We start from the raw sequence: 21,861 nt of genomic DNA on the forward strand, positions 1-21,861 counted from the left end.
ATGAAATAAAGGGAATATTTAAATGACAAACATAAAAAGGGAATATTTTAATGACAAACATAAAAAGGGAATATTTTAATGACAAACATAAAAAGACAAATGTAAAAATGGAAATATTTTTATGTTTACAGGGGCAAACTCTGCAGTAGCTAGAAAACTTCTCCCAACAACAACAACAACTATATATATTTTAATTGAGCACTGACTATGTGCCTGTCATAGCTGAGACTACTGAAGGGAACATCTTTCCCTCAGGGAACTTATAGTCTAATTAGCAGCATCAACAATGAGGGATGCACAGGGTTCTGTGAGATCTCAGAGGAGAAGGTGCTAAACTTATTTTCCTGGTTTCTGGATAGTAAAGGCTTTTCTGTGAAGACACTGCCTTTAAAATGTTTGGGTGCACTTTGCTATCTCTCTTAAATCCTGCCAACTAAGGAGGACTGCCTATTGGTATATAGAAACCTGATGCCTGGGCATTGGGCAATCAACCCCATCAGGACCCTCCATTGCAGTCACCGTATTGCCATGTTGAACTGTCCATTCCCCAACACAACACCCTAAGCCAGCTGGATGGCCCCAGGGCAGGAAGATCAAGTAAGGCAGAAGGCAGCCCTAGGAGTGGAGGCACTGAGACTGTAGACTCTGAGTTTGGATGCTTGGGTCTGAATCCTCATTGTATGATTGTATGACCTTGAGCAAGGAACTCAAGCCTTGAGCCTTGTTTTTGTTTGTTTGTTTGTTTGTTTTTGGTTTTGGTTTTCCTGTAAAGTAGAAATGGTATAGCACCATTTCATAGGACTGTTACAAGGCTTCAGTGAGATAATTAAGCAGAAAGTGCTTAGAAGAGTGCTTTATATATAGCAACACAAAAGTTAACTTTAATCATCTGCCTTCTGGGAAAACAAAACCAGTCCTAGAAATTCAGTTTATGGAATAACCTGAGGTTGCACAGTGTCTGTAACTCTGAAAGATGAATTTTAGATGTAGCACTTTTTCTGGGGTGTGTCTACGGTGGACTCAATATCCCAAGTGTTGAGCTAGATGTTATTATTCTGGTGTATACAGTTTCCATTGTGGAAACAAATAGTTCTTTAAGAAAATACTTCTCCTCCCCCAGGGAAATAAGAGAGAAATTATTGTCTGAGTTGATTCAGATTCCATCTCATGTATCTCTTTAGGGGATTGTAGAAAAGTAGAGTGGGGAATGGAGACAGTACCTGTCTTGTTTTGCCATTAATGTTCAGACTGCTTGGATTTAATGATCCTCTGGGATATAATCAGTGCTTCTGGACTACTTTATGTTGTTTCATTTCACTGCTATCCTTTTAAAAAGTATTTCGTTTTGCTTTTTCAAATATTTTTCCTAAATATAAAAGCATAGTTTTCAGTATTATAAGTGATACCTCTCACTCACCATGTTTGTGTTCTTCCTTTCAGGCATACCTTGTTTTAAGCAAGTTTAGTAAACGAAAACCCATATTTACGTCACAGATGAATTAACATTGGGGATTTGTTCCCCCTAGAACATATTTTCCTCAAACGCTGCCTTCTGTTTTAGTACAACTTAAACTGTTTTGTTTAAAAACAAAGCAACAACAAACACAAAATATTCTAGAGTACCACTAAAACTGTATCCTGAGAAGACGAGAGGAGAATGTGGGGGTGGACCATTGGCTTCTTCTTGGGGCGGAAAGCTGGGGCATGAGCAGGAAGGAAAGGACCAGGCCTGGCAGCGACTGAGATATGCCTTTCCCTCAGCAGGGTTTGATACCAGCATCCTGCCCATCTGCAAAGACTCCCTGGGCTGGATGTTCAACAAGTTGGACATGAATTATGACCTCCTGCTTGACCACTCAGAGATCAATGCCATCTACCTGGATAAGTACGAGCCCTGTATCAAGCCTCTCTTCAACTCTTGTGACTCCTTCAAGGATGGCAAACTCTCTAACAATGAGTGGTGCTACTGCTTCCAGAAGCCTGGAGGTAAGGTGGGAGGGGTGGGGTCCAGAGCCCAGGACAGCCCTGTTGGGGCAGGGGAGGGCCACATATTACATGTCTAGGAGATCAGTGGGTAGTGAGACAGCTAAAGAATAAATAATTCATCTCATTAAATGGCAGGCCCAAAGACTAATTTCTCTCCACTTATTTCTGCTTTTTAATGTGGTATATTAGAAACCCCAAGAGTATATTCAAGGAGTCTGTTATTGTTACCAAATCAAACTGGGTCTCTTTGCCTATGTACAGTGGAAAGCTAAATATGGAAGCTCCAGGCTTTTATAGAGAGAAGAGTTTATTGCAAAGCTGCCAAGTAAAGAGACCGGAGCTGGGCTCAAATCAATGTCTTCCCAAGCTGGGGGGCGAGGGCACATTTTATAGTCAGAGGATAATTGGGCTTGATCTGATTGCATCTTGCAATGAGGTAAATGCCTGCCCAGAGTCAACACCTGATTGGATCCTGACATGGGGTGATACCAGGCCTTGACTGATTGGTTCCTGGTTCCTGTCATATTGTGTCTACTTTGTAATTTAGACTCCAGACTCCTCTGTTTGAACAATTAGGTTTTGCCTTTGGCTGGCTTATCTGGGCATGCTCACGTTACATGACCTTCAACCTCGGGGGCCATGGCAACTGGAAACAACTCACAACTTTGTTACATAAAAGTTGAGGCAGAATATAGTTAAAAGACTTTTCCAAAAAAAGAATAGGCTAAAGTTATATGACTGTAACCTGGTGTGGTTACGTTGTTTCAATCCACTTCTCTCTTTGGGAAAGTCTTTTAATTATATTGTCTCTGTTTTTTAATCTATAAAAGAGGCATAGAAACCTTTCCTGCATAATTTCCTACATAAAAGGCCACTGTGAGATTATCAATGTGAAAAACATAGTACAAATAGAAGAGCATCACAATTTCTATTGTCACAGGAATTTTTCATCTTCCCTTTAGAGAAAACCACAGGTCGGCTTCTCTGGGATAAGTATGGGTTTATACTGTCTCAAACAAGGATATTTGTTATAAGTAAGAAGCAGCTAATAACAGAAAAAGACAAGATTTGGAGAATAGATGAAAGGATACCTGGTTATCTCATTTATCCCAAAGTCAGATGGGGGAGTCAGCCTGCAGCGGGATTCAGACTAGGGACAGGATGACCCTCAGGAATCCAGTAGTGGCTGATCTGACTTCCTGTGGGACCCTGTGGTCTGGCTTTACCTCCCCCTGTCTCAGCTTCCTGGGGAAGGTGTGCCCAAGTAGTTCAGATAACAGAGCCTGCAGAGACTGCCCTGCATCTGAATTCAAATCCCAAGCCCCAACTTGGGCCTAACATGGGTCAGGTATTCAGGACAACATACTACTGGCATGACAGGCATACCCCACCCCTAGGAAAGGAAGATGACTGCTAATATTGAAGTATTTAAATTATTGAATACTTATATATATATAACTGGACCTTGAGCAACTATCAATACTATAAGAAAGGGATTGGCAGTAGTGGGAAACTGTGTGTGTGTGGGGGGGGGGGATCGGGTGGGAATTGACAGTGGGAAACTGCAGGTGTGGGGAGAGGGCATCCTTCATTAACAGGCGTACCTGCATAATGAACATTTGTATACCTAACCCTGAATTGTACCCCACATCTTAAAAAAAAAAATAAATGCAGTTTCTATTTTATATATACAGTATATGTATAAAACCCATATATGTATCTATATCTATTCCTGAATACTCTATCCTGTTTATTCAACTATATATATACATAGTTGGATTTTTTTTCTGTTAGACTTGTGTTTTTGTTTTTGGTAGGAAACTTTCTTTTAAGGAAGTTGTAATTTTCTAGTCATAGGTATAGCAAATACTTTTTTCACCCAAATTTCACTTCACGTATTTTTGTTAGGACAAAATTTCAAATATTAAGATAGTCAAATTTATCCATCTTTTTGTTTGTGACTTCTAAGAAGCTATAATGTTTATGCATTATATACATTTATGCATTATATGTGTTAAGGTTAGAAAGATATTTCTTACTTTAAGATAGTAAAGCAATTCTCTTTTTTTAATAAGAAGAAATCTTTGGTTTTTGTTGTTGTATATTTAAATCTTGTATTACTCTACTGTGTACACAGTAAAGTAGGGTCCCAGCCCCTTTCCCAGTCCTGGATAAGGTCATCTAGTTGCCCATCTTTCTCCCTTCAATTTGAAATGTGATTTTAAAAATGTGGTATATATACATGATGGAATATTGTGCAATCATAAAGAAGGACAAAATTATGAACTTCACAGCAACTTAGATGGACTTAGAGTCTATAATACTTAGTGATCTATCTCAGAAACAAAGAACTAAGTACCACATGTTCTCACTCATAACTGGACCTTGAACAACTATCAATACTATAAGAAAGGGATTGGCGGTAGTGGGGAACTGTGTATGTGTGTTGGGGGGGTTGGGAATTGACAGTGGGAAGCTGCAGGTCGGGGGAGAGGGCACACTTCATTAACAAGGGGACCTGCATAATGAACATTTGTATACCTAACCCTGAATTGTACCCCACATCTTTTTAAAAAAGAAATGCAGTTTCTATTTTATATATACAGTATATGCATAAAACCCATATATGTATCTATAACTATTCCTGAATCCTCTATCCTGTATATTCAACTATTAATAAGTTAGTTTTATGCTGTTTAAATCACAATTATTTTACAGTATATTTTAACATTCAGTAGGGCCATCCTCTGTGGCCATTGATCTTTTTTTAGAATTTTCATGAATCTTCATATATGTTTCTTTTATATATGTTTCTTTTCCTCTGTGAACTTCAGAGTCATTTTATTCAATTTAAAATTTTTCTATTGGTATTGTTTTTTAGCATCAGGCAAAATTAGATTAATATAGTGAGAATTGATAGCTGTTTAATACGGAATCCTTTTTGTCTTAGAATAGGACCTATCAACCCAGTGGCATTACATTTTTAAATTTTGTTCTCACAGATATGATACTTCCCTTGTGTTTATTGTTGTTACTATTGTAAATGAAATAGATTTTTTTCCATTATACTCTCTCACTGGTGGTTGTTCCAACATTAATTTTGTTCCCAAACACCACACAAAATTCTCATTTTGTTTATAAGTTATTCTGGTTGGTTAGCTTGGATTTTTCAGGTGTGCAATCATATCATCTGCAAATAGTGATAACTTTTCTCTTCATTTTCAATTTTTATACCTCATTTCTTTCTCTCTTCTAGTCACATCTACTAGTAACTACAAATCAATGTTAAATAATAACCATTTTCTCACTTTAGGATAAGTACTTGTAGTGATTCAGTATGAAGCCTAACAATAGCTTTAAGCTTGAGTTTGTATAAATCATGTGATTTTAGCCCAAGTTCTTTAGAATACAGAGCCTGAGTGTAAATGCTTCACCTGGAAGTCCGATGACAGGTCCTGAGAGTGAGGTTATTTACTGCCTTGACCAAGAGTCAAGAGCTGGTCACCTGGCCACACAGACATCTCTGGATAGACTACCCCTCCAACAACTGTGAGGGTAAGCCAGGATCCTTACCCATGGCGCAGCATCCAGGAAGGTCATAGTAAATGCTACCTTTTAGAATCCAGATGGGATTTGTTTCTCCTCTACTTTGTTGTTGTCAGTTGATATCTTTCTCCTTTACTCTGAACACATCTGAAACAAGTAAACAATATGTATTTTAGAATCATTTTCTCTCACGGAAACAAGACCAGGTGGCATTGTGCAGTCTTCAGAGTAATAGTTAGCTGTCAATAAGTGCTTAGATACTTTATAGACAAATGTGGGGTGGACAGAGGTAGTAGAAGCCAAAGACAAGATCCTAGAGAATCAGACCACCTCTACCACTGCCAGGAGGACCTGGAACAGATAGCAGAACCTCCCAGAGCCACAAGATCTGCAAAGGCAAGTCATGAGAGATCTCTGACGCATTAGTGAGGCCACTTTTCATTTTGCACTGAAGTAAGTTCTTCTCTAGGGAGTAAAGAGAACACCACATGCTTTCATACACCCACTTAGCTATGTGGCTCCCACTCTGTCTGTCCTTCACTGGAGAACTGGTGGTTTCATGATGGTTCATCCGATGTATATTTTACAACTGATGACTTGCGCTGAGAAAGGTAAAGAGATTTGCCCAAAGTGTTCAGCTAGGAAAGTCTCACTAATAACTGGTGCATTCGCCACCTCTCCAGATCACTCCTATATCTTCATAGTTGGCCTGTGTTTTACTTTCTTGTGGTAGTGAACCTTCAGGTGTGAAGTAGCCATTCTAATCCTTTCTCTCTCCTGCAGCAAGACCTGGGGTGGATAAACATTTGCCATCTCTCATTAGGTGGGCTGTAGGATCAGAACACTTCCCCCAATAAGCCTTAGCCCTGGCTTTCAGCTCATAGAAGCCTTAGGTGATTACTTTCTTCCTCATAGAGAGAGACAAGTCTATTAGCAAATCACCTAGTATTTGCTTGAGTTGGTGACAGGAAGAAAAATTCCTGTACCATGCAAGTAGCCCCCAAATACTATTTTAAGTGCATTGTGATATGAGGGTGTTTTCTAATGAGTAACACTAATGGCCTGAATTTGTTTGGTTGCATAGTAACAGCATATGGAGCAATTCCACTCCCAGGTGTGTCATTGTCTACATTTCACATCAAGAGCGAAGTCAATCATTAGAGATTATATCCTATACCATCTGGAAACTGACTTACATAAATTATTTTTTAGGTCTCCCTTGCCAGAATGAAATGAACAGAATTCAGAAGCTGAGCAAGGGGAAAAGCCTGTTGGGTAAGTACAATTTCTTGCCAATTATTTAAACAACTAATTAAACTATCCATGTCTCTTGCAATGTTCAGCACTGTGATGGTTATTCAATTAGGGCCAGTGTTTCACGAAAGAAATGCCTCGTTTTACCCCAAGCAGAGTTATTCCAGGCAGCTGGTAATATGCCACAGATAGCTGGACATAAACAGAGCATCAGCTGGTGGGTTGTTGTTCCATCAGCAAGAAGAGAAACCAGAGGTCAGCCAGGACCAGGGGACAGCTCAGCCAGGCTGGAGTTCAGCACCTTCCCCACTACGAACCCTTCCCTGATAGTGGATTACAAGAAACCTTGGTTTTCTCTTTTTAATCAACAGGGCCATTGAATGGCCCTCTCAAGTGTTATTTTTATACCTAAAATTATAAGACCTATACATTATAACATTTCCTCAGTTCCCCAGATGAAGCTATTCATTTAAGGGGGAAGATGAGCTACATACCCCTCAACATTTATCAGATGGGGTTGAAGGATACGTGTGTGCTAAAGTGCATTTCTGCCTTTACCTAGTCCCTGGAAGAAAGCTGTTTAGACATGGAGGAAGCAAGTGGGTTGTGTGAGTGTGTGTTTCCCTAACATGTGGGTTGTATTTGTGTTCCCCTAATATGCACATCTGGCCACGGCAAAGGTAAGGAATGCGTGCAAACCTGTCTAAGTGTCCCTTTAGCTGGAGTCCTCCATTCTCCAGCACTCAGAGGAAGTCATGACATTCATACTGGCCATCATGGAGACTTTGGCAGTTCTCATTTGTTTACTGAAGACAGGAGTCTGCTTTTCTTCCCTTGCTTTTTTAAAAAAGCTGACAGCTGCAACACAGTAATTCAGAATTATCCCTGTGAAGCATTCAGAGGCAGGTGCATTCCCTAAGCAGCCTGCCATTTCAGAAGTTTATCTACTTGCTTGAAGGACATGGGTGAGTTTTCTTGAAGACTGTCAAATGTAGGCAGTCTATGAACTCTGGCAATTTCACCTCTTCTGATTTTTTGAATCACTTCAGTGTACATACTCCCTCTTCCTTCTACATTTGAAAACTACTTGCTTCCTGGCTTGCCTCATACTTGTGACTTTTGATAACATCATATTCAACTCAAGGAATTCCAAAGTTGTCATGATTTTGAACTCTCCAGGCCTATGTTCTTCTCTTGTATAAAAAGGCATACAGATGTCTTTCTGGTCTACAAGCAAAATGGCTGGATCATGCCACTCTAGGTTTTTCCTGTGCAAGGGGTATGCTTATTGATCTCATTCCTCCATAAGGGATGTTATTTTGGGTTGGAATGGTGTTCCTAGGTAGTTTTAGAACCAGTATATTGCCATTTTAAAAAACATTGTTTTCAGCCAGGCTTGGTGGCTCAGCCTGTATTCCCACATCTTGGGAGGCTGAGGTGAGTGGATTGCCTGAGCCCGCGGGTTTGAGACCCGCCTGGGCAACTTGGTGAAACCTCATCTCTACAATAAATCAAAAAATTAGCCAGGCATGGTAGCGCGCGCCTGTAGTTCCAGCTACTTGGAAGACTGAGGCGGAAGGATCGTCGGAGCCCAGCAGGTCGAGGGTGTGGTGGCCGGGAGCGGCCACTGCACTCCAGTCTGGGTGATAGAGTGAGACTCCAACTCAAAAAAAAATAAAAATAAAAATAAAATAAAAAATAAAAATCATTGTTTTCATAGGATATGAATATCTTGCTCTTGCCTTATTCATAATGAGACAGTTCTGAGATAAAAATGCCTCATTTTTCCCCAGCACACATGAATGAAATGCTGCCTCTCTCCTACCACGTACCCCACCTTGTTGTAAAGTTTGTTTTATCACATCGCCCATGTGTGAGATTACTCTGGCTAATGCACAGAAATGCCATTCATTTGCCTACAACTGTTTTTATTTTCCCCATGGGGAAAGCTCCTAATATAATAACTGGATATTCAGGGGCATATGGATTCAAATAAATAAATACATAAAACAACCAACAACAAACTATCATCAGTTATAATTACTGCCTACATAGAAAAAGTGGTAATTCTATGCAGTACAGATTTGGAGCAGCACCTGCTCTTACTAACCTGGGGCTCAGCCCAGTTCCTCCTCCTCCCCCTTTTCTCCCTGCTCTCCTACCTTTTCCTCTTTCTTCTTCCCCTCCCCCCCTTCCTTTTCCCTCCTCCTCCTCCTCCCTTTTCTCCCTTGTCCACCCTCTCTCCTCTTCTTCCTTTTTCTCTCCTCCTCCTCCTTTCTTCTTCTTTTTCCTATATGATGATGATGATGATGATTATTATTTTGGTCCATTAAGTGCTACTGTTTTCCAACCGTATCTTCAGGAGAAGGATCAGCATTTCCCCAGCTCTCCACTTGTTCTTTCTTTGCAGTTTTTTTAATTGTTGTTTTGTTTTTTGAGTGGGGATTTCACCCAAGCTGGAGTGCAGTGGCATGATCCCAGCTCACCTTAGCCTCGACCTCCTGAGTTCAGGTGATCCTTTTACCTCTGCCTCCCTAGTAACTGGGACTACAGACCTGTGCCACCAAGCCAGGCTAAGTTTTGGATTTTTTTTATAGAGATGAAATCTTACTATGTTGCCCAGGCTATTCTCAAACTCCCAGGCTCAAGCAATCCTCCTGCCTCAGCCTCCTAGAGAATGGAGATACTAGGTATGAGCCACCACACCCAGCCTATAGTTCTTGATTGAGAATCTTTCACAAATCTTTATCTACCTTTTGGTTCTGTGGGTGATTGATGGCATCTAGTTTTCCTTTTCCATCTACTGCCCCCTGAAAACTAGGGGTGATGTGCACTGGCTTGAGCTCCTAAGGAAGAGATGGGCACTGCTGAGCCACTAATTGTGGCATCAATAGTCTTTCCTGAGTGGTAGATATGGTGTCCCAGGGTCTCTAGGATCACCTTTCTATGCACGATCTCATTTGCGCTCTGAGAACCCAGTCATCTTGAATAGCCTGGTGAATAGAGTCTTCTGTACTAGACCCCAGAGTCAGCTGGATTTGGGTTTAAATCCTGGTTCAAGATCATAGAAATGTCTCCCTCCCATGCTCTCCTTACTTTTTTACAACATAAAAGGTAATTAGAAAACATATGCACCTTAAAAAATTATCAGAAATAAAATCAGAGAGTAGAAAGACATAAAGCAGGGGCTTCTGTTTTCACAAGGCTGATGTAAATGACATTACTACCTGGGTCACACAAAGGAGAATTCTCCCATAGCTGAGCATACATCATGAAACACACACATGCACACAAGCACCCTGTGAGAAAAACCAAAGTAAAATCTACTGTAGATAAAGATTACCTATAGCGAAATGAGATTCAGATTGGCATCAGACTTCTTGTTGGCCACACTGACTTAAAAAGAGAAATAATACCTCCAAAGTGCTGAGGGAAAATAACTTTGGACCTACAGATTTTAAATTCATCCTGATGATTGTTCAAGTATGATGGCAGAGATACTCTTAAACCATCTAAAGTTCAGAATGCTTACTAACCACAGACTTAAGACATAAAGAATTTACTCTGCCAGGCAAATGACCACAGAATTATTCAGATGCAATTATGTAAAAGAAGTGATATGCCACTAAATCTAAATTAATATGATCTATACAACTCTTTTGATAGAAATCTAGAATTAAAATTCTAGACTGTTGAGGAAAATGAGAAAAAGGTGGTAAGAATGTATTAAGTTCCTAGTTTGTCCAGAAAGAAAAGATAAAATATAGATTAACTTCAGCTCTTACTAGCCAAAACTTTCTCTGTAGAAAATGTAAGAGTAAACACAAGAATATTAAAAATATAATACATGGTTTTTAAAACTATGGAAGAAAGACATGGAGTAAAAAAAAAAAAATTTCTACAGAAGGCAGGAAATGAGGAAATAATAAATAGGAAACATGAATATGGTGGCAGAAGTAAGAGTAAGCATTTCTGTCATCACAATCAATGTGAATGGGTCAAACACATTTATTATGAGACAGAAATTATTGATTGGTATTTTTAAGGAGAGTTATACAAAAAACAATTCCACAGGGAGTTGAAATTAAAAGATAGTAAATACTTCTTTTCTTAGCAACACTAATATCTGACAGAAGCAAATACTTTGCATTCTAAAAAGCAGAGTGTCATCTTGCTGAAATGTTCCTTTCACCATATTATGCCATTAATTGATCTAGTCATGCATTGCTTTACAATGAGAAGGTGTTGCAAGAAATGCATCAAGTGACTTTGTCATTGTATAAACACCATGGAGCATCAAGTGACTTTGTCACTGTATAAACACCGTGGAGTACACTAACTCAAACCTAAATGGTATGGCCTACTACATACCTATTCTATATGGTATAGTTGTTTGCTCTTAGGCTATAAACCTGAACAGTATGTTGTTGTACTGAATATTGCAGGTAATTGTAACACAGTGGTATTTGTGTACCTAAACATAGAAAAGGTACAGTAAAAATAGGGTGCTTAATCTCGTGGGGCCATAGTCATAAATGCAGTTCATCATTGATCAAAATATGTGGTACATGACTATTCTCATAACTTTAAAGAAAGAAATGGAACTTCAGGAAGGAATTGTCACATCTACTTTCATATTCAGGGATTTTAATATATTTTATATACCTCCTGCTTGAAACTTACATGTCAAGTAGACAAAAAATGATATAGAATAATTGAACACAATGCTTAGCCTTCACATATATATATATATATTCTTTCACATAGACATTAAATATACCATCTTCCAAACACATGGAGTCTCTGCCATGGACTATACCACAAAAGAAAACTCAATAAAGTTCAGATAAACGATCAGAGATCAAGTTCAATGGCCATAACATAATCATAATAGTAGTAAAAAAGAGATTACCAAAATCATGTACATTTAGGAGCTTTATAAATAAATATTGGTCAAAGATGAAATGAACTACAAAATATTTAGAACTGAATGAAAATAAAAGCACTGTGTACCAAAATACATGAGATGCAACTAAAGTGAAACTTAAAGGAAACATCATAGCTTCAAATGCATTTAAAAGAAAAGATCAAAACTCTGTAAGATTTTCAACTCAAAAACTGAACTGATTTTCAACACACACTGAAATGATCAAGATTTTAGCAGAAAACAATGAAGTCAGTACTATAATAGCATATTGGAGGTGGTTCTTTGAGTAAACTGATGGATTAGACAAATCTTGACAATATGAAGAGTAAAAGTCTCAAATACGGTCATGAATTTAAAAGTGGGATATAAACTTTTATTCCCCAGGTATAGGAGAGTACTGTAGATTTATGTTTCTCAACTTTAGTGTATACCAGAGTCACTTGGAGGGTTTATGAAGGCATGGGTGACTGGGCCCTACTCTCCAGGTTTCTGATTCAGTATGTCTCAGGTGAAGCCCAAGAATTCTCATTTCTAAGGGGCTTTCAATTAATGCTGTCGCTGCTAGTCCTGAGACCACTCTAAACCAATGTATAACAATTATGAAAACTTAGATGACATGATACTATCAATGACCAAATTTTGGCCACAAAGAAACAGAAGGCACAAATAGATCAAAACCAAAATGCTACTCTCACCCCCTAGAATAGTCACCAGGTCCAAAATACTTTTATGGAAAAATCTTTTAAGAAAGAGAACATTCTTGTTTTATATAAAATGCCTAGGGTATAAAAAAAAGTTAGAAAAAAATCCTGAATCAATTTATGAATTAGGAACTTTGATAGAAAAAGTGAAGAAAACACAAACAAGATGATAGGCTTCTTTGCACTTAGTAACATATTTGCAAAAGGACCAGCACATTGAATCAGAAATAGTGTATTCCAATAACGATGAATCATGGCCAAGCAGTGTTCATGCCAGGAAAGCAAAGGTAGAGTTTTCTAATATTGTGCCACCAGTATTTCATCTCATTAAAAACATACAAAGCATAGAAACCATATGACTTGCTCAAGTTTAAAAATGTAATAACAGTGGTAACAATCCAAGATTCCTCTAAGGAATAGAAGGAATCCTGTTTAACCTTGGGCAAGCTATTCAGCTTCAACCTATCGCTTTTTTTGGTCTATAGACAGGGAGGTAGTAATAGCGCTAACAACTTATGATGCTATTGTGATGTCTCCATGAACTAACGCAAGCAAAGCACTCAACTTATCATCTCTCTGTTAGAGGCAGGGAATGATAAGGTATGGCTTGGAACTGTGTGGCCCAAGGACTGCTTGCATTTCACAAAACATTTGTTATTAGTCAGCACTTAGTACAGAAACTGACGCATTTAAAAGTTTCATAGCAACTTCAGAGTCACTTTATGTGGTTTGGCAGAGTATTGGTCCATGACAGACTGGAAATTAAAAACCGACAGTAAAGTTCTCCATCACAGGAGTTTGAGAAGCACTGCCTTGGACTCAGATAGAAAGATATGAATTTTGGACTTGATATTTACTAGCAGGAGCCTTGGGCAGATTACTTAATTTTCCTGAGCCTCAGTTTCCTATTTGTTAAAAGTTAGTAGAGGCACATATCTCTTAGACTTGTGGGAATAAGAGATTTTGTGTGAATGTGTATATACATTACATATATACATACACATATACACATATGTGCATGATTTTGGTCAGTGCCCAGAATATATATGTATTCAATATAGGTTAGCTATTATCATGCATGTTTAAAAACTGGGCTTCTGCCGGGCTCGGTGGCTCAGCCTGTAATCCCGCACCTCTGGGAGGCTGAGGTGAGTGGATTGCCTGAGCCCGCGGGTTCGAGACCCGCCTGGGCAGCGAGACCTCATCTCTACAATAAATTAAAAAATCAGCCGGGCGTGGTAGTGCATGCCTGTAGTTCCAGCTACTTGGAAGGCTGAGGCGGAAGGATCGCCGGAGCCCAGCAGGTGGGGCTGTGGTGACCGGGAGCGGCCACTGCACTCCAGTCTGGGCAACAGAGTGAGACTCCAACTCAAAAAAATAAAAATAAAAAAATAAAAACTGGGCTTCTTAGAGTTCAATGCATTTGGGCACCTAAATGCTAAGGACCCTGTGATTTCGACTAAGTAGTAACTAATCAGTTCCATTCTCTGCTGCTGGTCCTAAAGTAAATATTCTGTCTGATGCATGAGCCTCTTCCCTGTGTTAGAAGGCATTGATCCTGAGTATCTCTGCACTTCTCTGAATTAAAGTTGCACCTTTTGTTCCCCTAGGGGCATTCATACCGCGGTGTAATGAGGAGGGCTATTACAAAGCCACTCAGTGCCATGGAAGCACAGGGCAGTGCTGGTGTGTGGATAAATATGGGAACGAGCTGGCTGGTTCCAGGAAGCAGGGTGCTGTGAGCTGTGGTGAGTAAGGCCTCCCATATCAGCACCACCACAAATGCCCTGGGTGTCCCATGGATCCTCATTATGTGGAGGAATTCAGAGGTAGCTCCAGTCTGCAGTAAGTTTCCATTGGTGAGGCAGTAATCCTGAAATCACGTGAGCTCGTGCATAGCTAACTTTACAGGCTGCAGGAGCTCACCATGATGTGAGGTTTGGACAACAGTTGTGGCAGTCAGGGAACATAGCAACATAGTTTACCTTCACTTTTTCCTTAGGATTATAAACCTTCCGAAAAGGTAAGAGCATCTCAAGAATTCTAGGGCTCACATCAGAACAGTTTGTAGTCCATGCCCCAGGCACTGACCCTAGCAGGATGGGGCTGTTTCCATGTTCAGAAAGTTCCATACAAGGGAACCCCCATCGTGGGTCACACTGTATAAGCAGAAGCTAACCTCAAGCCTTCTATTCACGTTTCAGAAGAGGAGCAGGAAACCTCAGGGGATTTTGGCAGCGGTGGCTCCGTGGTCCTGCTGGATGACCTAGAGGATGAACGGGAGTTGGGACCAAAGGACAAAGAGGGGAAGCTGAGGGTGCACACCCGGGCTGTGACGGAGGACGATGAGGATGAGGATGATGACAAAGAAGATGAGGTTGGCTACATATGGTAGTGCCCACAAGAAAGAGGACACAAGGTTTTGCACAAAATTGCAAGTCACTTCCTATTCCTGCATTTGTATCTAAGACTCCAAGGCACCAAGGTCTCTTCTCCATTGTTGCTCTCTATACCCGACATAAGGTTTGGAAGACAACTGCTTGTTCCCAGAGCATTCTGATTTTGCATACGTTTGTGTGGAAGAAAGGGTGTTGTGTTCTTGTTTTTCTTTTCTGGACAGGGAAATGGTTGGCTTAATTAGAGCTTCCTTCCTTCCTGTGAGATTTTTGCAACAAGCATGTGATTTATGTGGAATTCTGACCGTGCAGGGAGCCCCCACCCTCTTCAACGTCAAATACCCTTTTTAATTACCCACACTGGTGGTTATTACAGCATGGTTCCCAGCCTTACAGTGTCTAAGTGCTTTTCTTGTGTCCTGTAGATGTCGTGGAAACACACACACACACACACACACACACACACACACACGCAGTACCATTTACCTTGCTCCCATTGCTTCTGGTGTTTATTATCAAAAATTAGTTTTTCACATCACTATATCTGGCTTCCTACAAACAGTAGCCTTAATTCAGTGAAGAGTTCCTTTGGGGAATTCATTTTCTTTATTAAAAATTGGTGTCTGGATGCTTCTCTCTGTATATGCATAAACATTAATGTATGTACAGAAGAGACTGTGTATGTGTGTGTCCTGCACACCATATACATACTTCTCAGAAAAAGTGTTTGGATATCTATGAAAAACTCCTTTGAAAAACAAATACAGATTTGTCAGCTTGTCCAGACCTGGAACAAAATTTCTGACATAAGAAATCTGTGTCAAAGTCCTTTCTTGCACTAATAGTTGGTGGCACTTGTAGCCTGCAGGCTGAGGAGGTTTTTCCTCTCTGCATCAGTAGAGTGACTAGAAGCCTCTGATTCAGATCAAGCTTCTGTCTGCCTGAATCACTTTCTTGCAGAAGCCATGCAACCCCCACGCAGGCAGCTCCACAAGCCATCTCTCTTGTTTCTGCTTAAAGCCCCCTTGGGCTGCAGTCATCCTGTCTGCCATAGGTCCCTTCCTTCCCTACCTACTCAAGGGCTTTTTCTAAGGCATGCAACACATATCCCTGTTCTCTGAGAAGACAGTGCCACAGTGTTCTTAAGAGAAGAAAATTTAAGATTCTGAACTAAATTCTGCTTCTGTCCCCTTTCTATTCATAAATCATGATAAGGTTAAAAACCACATAGATTTTTTTTTAACTACTCATCATTTGCAAATAACCCCAGATGGAGACCTACACAAAACTTCATAGTAGCATGTGGAGCTAGCACTGGATTTGTAAGAGCTAATTTTGCCTCCTCCTGACCCTCCCCACAAATGTCAGAATACTAATTAAGAAAGCTCTTCACTCTTGTGTTTCTTTTCACTGAACTCATTGGAATCTAGTTCCAAATTCGATAAGGTCATCATCTCAACATTCTTTAGGATTTCTCTCCCTATCAAGCTGATCAGGCTACAAATACCAAAGAGTAGTCTTCAAAGTGGCCCCGCTCAGTTCAGTACCAGTCCTTAAGCTCCTGTCCCACAGCTCCTGCCCCACCTTGTTTTCACCTAAGCAAGGCTCTCTGGCCCACATTTCTTTATTTTGCCTTCCCATGGGCTTCAGCCAGTCCTCAAGAAGACCACATAAACTCAGGCAACAACTGTATTCAGCCAAACCATGATCACAGTGGCAGCTGGCCAATCCTCCACCCTAAACTGACCAACAGATGTACCAACCCACCCTAAATTAGCAAGTTCCAGTGCTTGCATTGGCTGGACAAAGTAGCATCCCTAGAGTTGGTCTCCGATGGAATACGAACATACGTCATCTGGCTAAGTCCTTTGCCCTGGTAAATACATGTACAACCATGACCCTGAGGGTTTGTTCTTTCTTTCTTCATAGAGAGACCATAGGCAAGCTCCGAGTTAGAATCTCAACTTCATCATCTCTGCTTCAATATTTTTTCTCACTTGAACAAAACTTTGAGATCATAATTTAGAAAACAGGTGCTTAATTGCAGCTAAGTTAAATAAAGTGTATTAAAAAATCAAGACACATTAAAAATCTCAGCTTAGATCATCAAAGAAAACCATTGTTGCTGTCTCCTCTGAGCTCGGAAAAATGCACAAGAGAACAAATTAAAATCGACAATTTCACTTACAAAAACCTCTAGGAACAGGGTGAACCACTGATTTTAATTTGCCTAATTATCTTATGACAAGTATCAAATTAAAATAACACTTAAAGATCCTTAGCATTAACTTAATGATGGAGAAGAGTGCTTAATAGACAATTCCCAGGAAGGTAATGAGATGCCATTTTCAGAGACATTCCAAGAAGATATTTTGATTCATTAAAATATTAAGTAACCACCCCTCCCACAGGATGCAAACCCCAAAATCAACAGAGTAACATTATCACTTCTTTTCATGCCTCACTTTGGCATAGCAACATGAGGTTTTTAAAAGATCTTTAATACTTTTCACAAGCACTAAAGAATAGACTGAGTTACTTTGTCCTTAAAATTAAAATTTTAATTTTCCTCTTTTTGGAAGGAGCCCTTTAGTTACTGTGACCAAGTATACAAAATATGATTTTTATAAGAAAAATTGTGATAATCCAATCCTTTGTTTGAGACAGGTATTAAATTGAATACTCACTACTCATTTTTGGAGAGTACTTAGTGAATAGTTTTATTCTTATTCCATAAAGAGTTATTTTATTTAATATCATTTCCTTGGCATCCAACTTAAATCCCCGAGTTTTCTTCAACCGTGGTTAGTTGTCTGCCATATTTAACATCCTTTTTCTTTCTACAAATATTCTAGGCATGGGGTTACCTTAGTATTGAGTTTGAGGTTTTGTATAATAGTTTTCCCTTCTTTATGCCCATTTTCCTACCCACAGCACCAAATGACAACATGTCTGTCCAGGTCTGCCCCTCTGCTCTTCCCAGGATGCCATTCACATTTGGGTTTCTTTTGTCTTGTTTTTTTTAACCTTGACCACACTATACAGTTAACATCCAAGAACCTGTTCTACAATGGGTGGTTTTGGTCTTTTTATACTTTTTTTCTCAGAGTCACTGATGTTTGTCCCTGTTACATGTGTAGCATTGTAATGAGAGCCCATCAAATCCTGAGTGTTAGTTTGTTGTCCCTATTGTAGATGAAATAGTGACATAGCAAAACCTAGTAAATTCTGAATGCTTTTCCACGTAGACTTATTTGGAATGTGAACACGACTCTTTGGTTAATAGTAAATGCTTAACTGTAGTCCTGAGTAGGTGCATTTCTGTCTGTCTCAATAAATTTTACTTTGTCTGCAACATCTGAGCATGCGTATTTCATTGGCTTGGACCTGCACTCACCAGGTCACGTCTCACACACAACCACTGGAGAACAGTATGGGCAGGCAAAAGGGATGGCCCAAGAGACCCTCAGTCAGAGTTTCTGGTCATGGTAGAGCACTCGGCCGACTGGCAATCTATCTTGTCCTGGACCCTCTCAGCTCATGCTGGCACATGCATATCCTGTGCCCACTCAGTCTAGAATTATCCCACCTCCTCCCTCTCTTCTGGCTTTTGCCTCTCTCAGGCTTCAGCTTTATTCCTTCCTTATCAGATTTCACTCTTGTCAGCCTGTATACAACCTTAAACTTTTAAAGTCTGCTTATCCTTTTTCTCCCCCACTAGTTATTCTCTAAAGCTCCCAAAAAGCAGTAAATAAAAAAAAACCCTCTCTTCTCTTTACAGAAACTTCAAGTTCTCCTCCATTCATGAATTAATATGCCAGATGCTTGTCAAACATCAGAAAGCACCCAAATTGGAAAAGGAATTATTTCCTTTTCACCTCTATCCACATTTGGGCCAGTGCATCTATGACTTAATTATACTCTGAGTGAGTAATTTCATCATGAAGTGAGGTAGAAACTATCTTATGAATAATTCCATTCCTTTACCCTGTGGACTAGATTTTACAGACAATTTACCGATTGAAGTTCAAGAAAAGGTGCTTCATAAATCCACAAAATAACGAATGTCAGGAAAACAATGGCTAATGTAAAGTCTCCAAGGTAGTTAAAGGGTACATTAAAGAGATGTTGGCATCTGTGAACACATTGCCTATTCCTCTCAAATCAGCAGAGTTTTACAGGTATAACCCCACATTTCTCCTAAAGTTGCAACTTCATGGCTGTCACATTGACCTGTTAAAGGCCAGATCTAAAGGAAGAACTGCAAGCCACTTCCCCAGTTTTGGTTATGCAGCTGAGTAAAAAAAAAAAAAAAAATCACAATACTGTCTCAAAATTTTTAGTTATAAAATTTGCTTTGCTACATTGATTTAAGGAAAGAGGAAGATTTCAGAATATATTCATTCAACAAGCTTTTATAGATTAATTGGTAGCTTTATAGATTACACTATTTTGGATGAATGAATGCCACTATGGGCAGGAAACATATTCATATCTAGGGAATACAAATGTAAATAAGACCTGGTGCTTGTTCTGGAAAGTCATTATTACCTTGAAAAACACATAAGTAACTGTTACAGTAAATGTCATCATTGAGGGCAGTGGCTATTCACACCTTGTTAAAACTTGCCCTTTTTTTTAATCCCTAATTCCCTGGCTTCCTTCCTACCTCTCTGGACATTCCTTCTGGGTTTCTTATATACTCTTTTGTTCCACTTGCTCTGTTAGTATTGCTGTTCCTCAGATCTGTGTCCCTGGCCTACTACTCTTTGTCTACTTTCCTATGGACAGTCTTATCTCTGCCTATGGTTTCAAACATTCTCTCCACTCTGAGAAGCCCTCAATCTGTATCTCAACTGTAGGTTTTGACTTCTGCTTCATTCTGAAACAATCACCTGCCATTTAGATAATTCTATTTAAATTTCCGACTGATACCTCAATCGTAAAACTTAAAAAATCAAAATGATAGTACAAAATATACACTGAGTGTGCCGATGGCAATAGGAATTAGCAAAGCTTTTCTTAAGTTCTAGCACTCATGAGCCATCATGGAAACGACTGACACATTTACCTCCATCAAAATTAATAACATCATAAACAGCTGTAAAAGATAAACAGGAGACTAAAGAAGATATTGGTGACATAAAATAGATGAAGGGTTAGGGTAGAAAATGTTTTGACAAAAAAAAAAAAAATAGAAATACAGCCCAGCAGACTAATGGGCAAAATACAAAAACAAGCAATTCATAGAAGACATACAAATGATGCTAGCTGTGGGTTTGTTATCTATGACCTTTATTATGTTGAAGTATATTTCTTCCTAATTTGTTGGGAGATTTTTGTTTTGGGGTTTTTTTTTTTAATCATGAAGGGATGTTGAGTAAATTAAAAATTAATTTTCAAAGAATTCTTATATATAAGGGTGATTAGCTCTCAGAGAGATTAGTTGAAAATATTTAAAACTTTTTGTAGAGATGAAGTCTCCCCATGTTGCCTAAGCTAGTCTTAAACTCCTGGGCTCAAGCAATTCTTCCACCTTGGCCTCACAAAGCACTGAGATTACAGGTATTGAAATTGTACCCAGTTCCATCCATGATTTTAAAAAATACAACAAACTCATCGAACAGTGGGCAAAAGGCATGGAGAGACACTTCTCTAAAGATGACATACAAGCAGCCAGCAGAAACATGGAAAAAATGCTCAGCCTCACTAATCATCAGAGAAATGCAAATCAAAACTACAGTGGGATACCTTCTAACTCCAGTAAGGATGGCTGTCATCAGAAAATCAAAAAACAATAGGAGCTGATGTGACTGTGGTAAAAAGGGAACGCTTCTACACTGTTGGTAGAAATGTAAGCTAGTTCAACCTCTGTGGTAGTGTGGGGTTTCCTAAAAGAACTAAAAATTGATCTTCCATACAACCCAGTAATCCCTCTCTTGAGAATATACCTGGGAGAACATAAATTGCTCTACCCAAAAGGCACCTGTACATGCATGTTTATTGCTGCATTATTCACAATAGCAAAAATATGAAACTAACCCTGCAGCCCATCAAAAATGGACTGGATAAAGAAAATGTAGTACATATACATGATGGAGTACTATGCAGCCATTAAGAAGAACAAAATCATGACCTTCACAGCAACTTGGATGCAGTTAGAGACCATCATAGTAAGTGAACTATCAGAAACAAAGAACTGAATACTGCATGCTCTTACTCATAAGCAGGCCCTGAACCCTAGTCAAATTAGCACAACGGTGGGATTGGCAGTTGCTGGGCACTGTTAGGGGAGGGAGGGAGAGGGGTGTGGTAGAGGGTACATGACAACACAAAGGGTACCTGGTCCACTACTAGGGGGAGTGAGGGGCAGCTAGAAGCCCAAATTTCACCTGCATGCAGCCTACTTATGAAGTAAATCCTCACTTGTACCCCACAACTCTGAAATAAATAAATAAATTAAAAAAAAATACAAGCTAAAGCAATAGCATATTAGTTATCACTCAGAAAAATACCTTGATTATGTTAATTATTGATGCAAGTGTAGGGTAAGGAGCACTCTTATATACTGCACAATCACAGCCATGTAGAGAGTTTGGCAATGGCCACCAAAATAAGAGTGTGTACCCTAGGACCAGAAATTCCACTTCTCAGTAACTACTTGTATAGATAAAAATTACACTAATTTATACAGTTATATTTAAAAGTATATCCATTGTAGCATCATTTGTTAGAACAAGAAACTTGGGCAAAAACTCAATACTCATCATTGGGTCCATTGGGTGAGTCTATATTTGAATTCTATGCAGCCGTCATAAAAGAATGAAGAAAAAAACCTCTAACATATTGCTTTTATAGGGAAAAAAAATTAAGTGACACATAGGGTATGCAATATATAAGTTAGATATCTAAAAAGTGACCATTTTGTCAGGCTAGGTTTAGAAATACACAGAAGGCCTGAAAAGATACACTACATTGCTGGGAGTGGCAATCTCTCAGGGAAGAGCTGCAATTGGGGCAGATGGCCAATGAGGGCATCAACCTCATTTTT

General features: G+C 39.3%; 1 protein-coding gene across 2 annotated transcripts in view; it reads left to right on the plus strand.

Moving 5' to 3' along the window:
* Positions 1 to 18,165, plus strand: part of SPOCK1 (SPARC/osteonectin, cwcv and kazal like domains proteoglycan 1) — a 525,861-nt gene extending 507,696 nt beyond the window's left edge. Inside the window, exons 7-10 of one of the 2 annotated variants that reach the window (XM_008063522.2) lie at positions 1,765 to 1,986; positions 6,745 to 6,807; positions 14,025 to 14,162; positions 14,619 to 15,203. In XM_008063522.2, the coding sequence (XP_008061713.1) occupies positions 1,765 to 1,986; positions 6,745 to 6,807; positions 14,025 to 14,162; positions 14,619 to 14,809 (614 nt within the window). In that variant the 3' untranslated portion in view covers positions 14,810 to 15,203. Of the gene's footprint in view, positions 1 to 1,764; positions 1,987 to 6,744; positions 6,808 to 14,024; positions 14,163 to 14,618 lie in introns of both variants that reach the window. The other variant, XM_008063521.1, reaches the window with a different exon arrangement.
* The last annotated feature ends 3,696 nt before the right edge of the window (positions 18,166 to 21,861 follow it).

The sequence above is a fragment of the Carlito syrichta genome, unplaced genomic scaffold (genome assembly GCF_000164805.1).
Source record: "Carlito syrichta isolate Samal-C Ts95f unplaced genomic scaffold, Tarsius_syrichta-2.0.1 Scaffold306893, whole genome shotgun sequence".
NCBI classification, from domain to species: domain Eukaryota; kingdom Metazoa; phylum Chordata; class Mammalia; order Primates; family Tarsiidae; genus Carlito; species Carlito syrichta.